This window comes from Sciurus carolinensis, chromosome 2 (genome assembly GCF_902686445.1).
Source record: "Sciurus carolinensis chromosome 2, mSciCar1.2, whole genome shotgun sequence".
NCBI lineage: Eukaryota > Metazoa > Chordata > Mammalia > Rodentia > Sciuridae > Sciurus > Sciurus carolinensis.
The window spans coordinates 199,518,036-199,524,531 of NC_062214.1; the positions used below are offsets into that span (position 1 = coordinate 199,518,036).

Genomic DNA, 6,496 nt, shown 5'->3' on the forward strand with positions numbered 1-6,496 from the left:
ACCGATGAGGGGTCTCCACCCCCACAGTAGGGTGGGTGGGGCGCACAGGAGAAAGGGTGAGGCCACATCAACCTGTGGTTGAAGTTCTGGGAGAGTTGCAGGGATGTGGTATGTGTGTCTTTGTGAGCGTGTGCATGTCTGTGTGGTGTGTGCATCTGGAAAAACTGCTGCGTACCAGCCAGAGGCGTGCCCCACGGCTCTCCCCACCCCGTGAACATGGTAACGGGAAATAACAGCAGGGAAGGCCGGTTTCCAGGGGGGGGGGGCGCCCCGGGCAGGGCAGGGTTGGAGTCCGGGTATGGAGAAAGAGCCCATCCCTGGGGCGGGGCAGTGGAAGGGGGACAAGGACAGGTCATTGCCTCCACCTGGCCCAGCAAATGTTCTTTAGGAGAGAGCTGTGGAGCACCTTCCCAGAAGCCCTGGGAAAGGTGGGGGTGGAGGCAGGACAGAAATGTGTGTACCCATGTGATCTGAGAGGACCCTGTGCACAACACCAGATACACCTGATGGACACAGGCCACACAGGCATGTCTTGCAGGCCCCCGGACACGCACCGTGCTTGTGTGTGTGTGTGTGTGTGTGTGTGTGTGTGTGTGGCACAGGTGCCTGGTCCCTCCCACTGCTGCAGTACATCATCCTGGTGGAGGTGGGAGAGCGTGCCAGGTGCCCATGGCCTCCACCCACAACACCCAGGATTGGCAGTGACTGGCCTCCATAAACAGCAAGGTGGGTGTGTCACGTGTGTGGTCAGGTTCCAGGGGCCTGCAGTAGCGAGAGTTTCTCTGCCCACGACTGTCCCTGGCTCTCACGGCCTCCCCTCCTGAGGCCAGGGCCACTGCTTTGTTTCTGCTCCATTTCTGCCCCTCACTGAGCTCCTGTTGCCCTCCTGGCCCCTGCTCTCTCTTGCCCCTGCTGTGCTCAGGACTGAGGTTCAGCGGGTAAAGGAAGTCAGGTTTTGGCCTCTTGTATCAGACTAGCCAAGGAGACTCTAAGGGGTGGTGTTAGAGGAGGAAGATGGTTGTGTTGGTGGCCTTAAGTCCAGAAACCACACAGTGACACATAGGAAGGTGGTCCAGGTCTCAGGTGAAGACTGGGGGTCCTACCCTTTGCAGTCTGTGTGTACCTCCGCTCTGGAAAACCCAGCTGACAAGGGGCTTTAGAATGCCCTAAGGGACCCCAGTACTTGCAGTAGTAACCTCAGCCCTGGGCAGAACTGGGGCCTCAGAGGTGGTCCCAGGGAGGATGGTGGGACATGGTGAGCATTGTCGGCAGGACACGGCAATTGGGGTTGCAGGTATGGGGGACTCCTCTGGAGTGTGGCCTCTGCAAGGGACATGTGGGACCTTGGTTATCCCACAATCCTGGGAGCTCCAAACCCTCACGCCGCCAGCCTGTGGCTCAGTGAGGAGCAGGTAGGGCGCATCCTGGGATGTTGGCACCATGGCTTCTCTTCCCTGAGCGCCCTGGGCAAGGGCCAGGGTCCTGGGGTGTCAGGGAGCATGGCCTCCTGCACTGCTGCAGGGACAGGACTGGAGAGGCCCAGGGTGATGCCTCGTTTTCTGAGATGGGTGTTCTGAGAGGAGGTGGGGATGCTGGTAACAGGTGAATAAAGAGGGGGCAGTAAAAGAAGAGGAAGGGCCATATGTGCTGTGCCAGGATGGACACAAGGCTGGATACTTCCTGTGGGGCCCCACAGCAGGAAGGAGTTCTACAGAGGGCAGCCCTCTGCCCCAGGGAGAGGTGGGCTGGCTGACAGTGACCCAGCACCGGAGGGTTCCATAGAGGGATGGACCAGGGGGTTCCCACCCAGGGTGAGGCTTGGGCTAAGGGTTAGGATGGGAGCCCCAGCAGTCCCATCTGGGCGAGGCTGCAGAAGCAACCTCGTAGCCCAGGAGTCTATAGACCCAGCGCCGACCCCAGCCCTTATTCTCAACAGGCTGGGTCAGATGGTCGTCCGCAGGTCCCCGTGGTAGGCGGGGACTTGACCATCGGTGTGGGGCGCTTCCCGCAGAGTATAAGGCCCGCCACCCCGCCCCCGCGCGGGTCATCTGCCTGGAAATGGCCGCACCCCTCCTTCACCCGCCCAGACCTCCGCCCCCCAGGCAATGGGTCCCGCGCCTGGGCTCCTCTATGCTTGTGGAGGAGGACTGCCCTGGCCTGGAGTCCCCTCTTCCAAGTTCCCCGGGACCTTCCGACAGTGGTCCCAGTGGACTTCCCGGAGAGCAGCTGGTCGCGGGAGCATGGCACAGGCGGAGTGCCCCGCGCTGGCCGGGAGGGGCTGGCGAGCCTCCTGGCCTCCGAGCGAGTTGCGAGATACGAGCGGGTTCCTGGAGAGGTACCAGGCTGACTCTGGGAATGCGTCCCAGCCCTCTTTCTGGGAGAGGGCAGGGTCAAAGAACGCAAGGAGAAATCTTTCACGCTAGTTGACCCGTCCCCTCCCTGGCTCCCGCTGATCTGGGGCTTTGGCGTTTGCCCGCGGGTTGCGACCCGGGGCGGGCCAAGTGTTCCAGAGGTGGAGAGCCCCTTGCCCCAGATCTGGGACTGTGGGCTGCCTTGGCGGGGGGTGTGGGACCCGCTGGGGCAGCCTAGCCTCTCAGAGGGTCCCCACGCCTCCGCTCGACCCTCGGCCACGCGGAGACCTGCCCAGAGGCGGGCGTGGACCAGATGATCTTTCTGGGCGGGTCTGCCTGGAGGAGAGGTCCCCGGGTCTAAGTCCCTGGCTCGGGGGCGGAACTCCAGGGGCGGGGTCTTAAGAGGCGGGGCGCCGGGGTCCCTGAAAGGCCTGGACCTGCGGGCACCACCCAGTCTCGCGCCCACAGCCTGCTCGCTCTCAGCCTGGAAGCTCGTCGGTGCTCGGCGTCGCCATGCCCAAGTGCCCCCAAGCTGTGACAAGGAGGTGTACTTCGGTGAGCGAGTCCTGCACCGGGGCCTCCCCGCGCGCGCCCTGCAGGCCGGACGCGGAAGAGCGGCCGAGGGGGGCGACCCTGCGGGGTGGAGGGGCGTAACTGGTTACCCGGCGAACCCGGAGGGGGCCGCTCAGGTAGTCTTGGGCGCCGCCTCGGAGCCAACCCGCCAGCTTGGCCGCGATCGTCGGGTTGCGAGGTGGGACCCCGGCGTCGGACGGTCCCGGCATCTCTTCCCATTCAGGGTCCTCTGTCTCCCCACCTCTGTGTCTCCCTGACGTGGTGACCCCTGCCTCCGTGATCCTGGCCTCGCCTCGTCTCCACCTTCCGTCCACGCGCCTTGGGCGGGGTCCCCGAGGGCTCGGAAGGACAGCGGGGCTGGGCCTCCCCTCCCAGCGCTAAGTAGAAACAGACGCGGAAACGGACGCCCCGGGCGCGATCCGGCGGCGCTCGCAGCCGAGCGCCCGCCCTCCTGCCCCGCGCGCGCCCCGGGGCGGGGTGGGAGGGAGTGGGCGGTCCCCGCCCGAGGAAAAGGGCGCCCGCAGGCTCCACCCGGCCCCGGCGCCCGGCCAGCCTGACCCCAGGCCTTCGGGCCGCCTTCTCCACCCCAGCCCTCAGACCGCCCCTCCAGTCCCAGCCGCCCTCGGGGCGCGGCCCAGGCCCAGCACCCTTCTGCTTGGTTTTGCTGGGGATTGGAGGTGTTCCCCTTATAGGCACCCGGCAAGAGGAGACCAGGGTGGGCGGCCAGGTTGAGAACGCAGCGTGGGTGGACTGGAGGAGGGGTGTGAGGGGTGGGTGTGCCGGGTCCTGAGAGTGGTGTCTCAATGCGGGCGTCTTCCTGGCAGCGGAGCGGGTGACCTCTCTGGGCAAGGACTGGCATAGGCCCTGCCTGAAGTGTGAGAAATGTGGAAAGACGCTGACTTCCGGGGGCCACGCCGAGGTAGGTGCGGGCTGGCGGTACGCCCGAGGGGATTCATGCTGGGGCCGGAGGCAGCTCCTCACAGACCCTTTCTCTGCAGCATGAAGGCAAGCCCTACTGCAACCACCCCTGCTACTCGGCCATGTTTGGGCCCAAAGGTACGCTGTTGCTGCCCCCCACCCCCACCTGCGCGACTCCCCATCCGGTTGACCCTCCCTGTCTTTTTGCAGGTTTTGGGCGTGGTGGAGCGGAAAGCCACACTTTCAAGTAAACCCAGGTATAGTCCTGCCTCTAGTCCCATCCAACCCATCCCTCTCAGGATGCAGATGCCCACTCAGGGGGCTTGGTGGCAGGGCTGGGAGGTGTACTCAGGAATTCCATCTCTCTGAACAGGTTGTGGAGACCCTATCCTTGGCTACCTGCCGGGCCACTGCCAGTTCAGCAGATGCCAGGCCTTACCCCAGACACCTAGGGCTCTCAGTAGCCCCACCTGCCTTCAATAAACCTGAACACACGGAAGACCTGTTGTGTGTGTGTGTGTGTGTGTGTGTGTGTGTGAGTAGCACTTGGGCCACTGTGTGCTAGCGCACAGTGGAAGGACATTACATCTGGGGACTCCCAGGGTGCTTGCTCTGCCTGCTGCAGAAGGCACTGTTGTCCACTGCCCCCGGAAGGCCTTTCGGGGCCCTCCAAGGCTGGAGCACCCTTTGCAAGGCATGAGTCCAGGCCTGCCTCTCCAAATCCCAGACCCACAAAAGGCCCTCCTCTGTGGCCCTGGAATGGCTGGGTCAAAGAGTCAGGGGGAACAGGAGACCTGGGAGTAGGTGGTGTTGGGAGAGGTCAGGCCATGGGTCAGAGAGTGAATAAGCTGGAGCTGGTTCCCTTTTGAGAAGCTTTGGGGGGCTGTGGTGTGGGCTCCTTGCCTTCCCACTTCCTGCTGCTCCACCCTTGCCCATCCACCCCAGATCAGGCAGGTTTTTTTTGCAGGGGCGTGCTGCAGCTGCTCTGCTAGCCATCCCGATACCAGAACGTGTTTGGGCCCCTCCCTGCCCAGGGACTCCCCAAAGTGGCCTGTGCTCTCGTGGTGTTTGAGTGGGGGCTTTGCGGCAGTGGAGGGGCCCCTCTGGAAACTCCTTTGTTAACCCAGCCCCTGTCACTGGGCTACCGTCAGGGCCCTGGCTGCGGGTCTCCCAGGATCCTTTTAGACCATCCGCAGTCGGAAGAAGCCCAGGTCAGCCGTGCGGGAGCCTGACCCTGCCTCGGGCTTTGGTGGGTGTAGACATGAACTGGAAAGGAAGGGGTGGGAGAGCCGTCCCGGGCGATCTGTAGAACAGAGAGCACGCATCGTCGGGCGATCCTGGAGGGTGGCAGGGCGCGGCAGGCGAGATCCGTGGAAGCTGAGCCGAGGCTCTGTATCCGGTTGTGGGGACTGAGGGCTGTGGCTCAGCGACACCTGGCGGCCAGGGTAGGCACGGGCGTAGGGACAGACGCTCCCCAGCCCCTGAGGTCCCTGCCCCTGTGGCGCGCCATCGCTGAGACTCCCGCCCCTGCGTAGCTCACATTCATACTGAGGCCGACTTGGGGTGAGCTGCCGGCCGAGCTGAGACCTGCAGAAAGACTGGAGTCAGCTAGAATCCAAGAGAGGTCAAGCGCACCCCAGGCAGGCCAGCAGTACGAAGCCCCTGAGAAAAAGACCCGTGGTCGTCCATCATAAATCGAGCCGCGGGCGGAATGCAGTCTTCGCGCCCAAAACTGAGGGGGCGGTGAGGTGGAGGGTGGCGGGAGGGCAGAATTGTCTGGGACCTGGAGAGGAATACAAGTCTGCAACGTAGCCATACTGGGGGAGGAACTCGCGACCAGGGACCTCGGAGCCCGGTGTGATGGGCGCGACCATTGACACAACGTGGCCACCCGCCGCTCAGTCGAGGCCGAGGAAGCTGGAGGTCCGGAGGCAGGTGCCGGCTTGGGCGCCGCGCTCCCGCTTCCTATGGGCGTGGCTAAGCGGGCAGGTGCGTGGTGTCCCTCTACCCCTTGTTGGGTTTCCTCCGCCTCCTCTCGGGCGCCCTCCCCCTCTCTCCACCTGCCTTCTTTCCGGCTTTATCCTGTAGTGTGCGCACGGTCCAGTCCACCAACCCTGCCGCACCTTCGGTGACGCGGAGCGCACGGGAGCTCGAGCCAGGCTGTTCCAGCTACTGCTGATTCCCTCCTGCCATTTTCCCCCTGCCCACTGGCCAGCCCTTTCCGGGCAGCCAGTGGCCTGCGGGTTTACCTCCTGGCACTCCGCAGTGTCAGGCCTAACCGATGCGGGCGCTCGCAGGGGCTTCCTGCATTCAGAAGGCGAGCGCACACGCGGCGCGGGTCTGTACGTGGCTGGACAGGATCCTAATTGTGCGCGTGCTGTGGTCCTTTCCCACGCGCCAGGGTGAACGCTGGGTCCGTTCTGCCATGTGATTCGGCTGCTGTGACCTCCTGCGTGTCCTCGCAAAGATGGTTCACAGCCTACCAGGACTGATACTGGGTCGTGTGGGAAACTTAGGCTTAACTCTGAAGGAAATGGCCACACTGCTTCCTAAAGTGGCAGGAAGGAAGCATGAAGGTGGGGACATAGAGGCCTGTGTTTGGGCAAGGGAGCTGAGGGCCGGGAGCGGGGGCTAGGAACAGGCAGAGGGGCCGG

At 63.9% G+C, this 6,496-nt stretch overlaps 1 protein-coding gene across 1 annotated transcript; it reads left to right on the top strand.

Annotated features, from left to right (window-relative positions):
- The first annotated feature begins 2,864 nt into the window (after window positions 1-2,864).
- Crip1 (cysteine rich protein 1) lies at window positions 2,865-4,341 on the top strand. Its single transcript, XM_047535281.1, is given in 6 exon segments — window positions 2,865-2,882; window positions 2,885-2,906; window positions 3,749-3,843; window positions 3,923-3,980; window positions 4,053-4,099; window positions 4,216-4,341. Coding segments are annotated over 5 exon segments (234 nt in total). The 3' UTR covers window positions 4,094-4,099; window positions 4,216-4,341.
- Window positions 4,342-6,496: the final 2,155 nt, after the last annotated feature.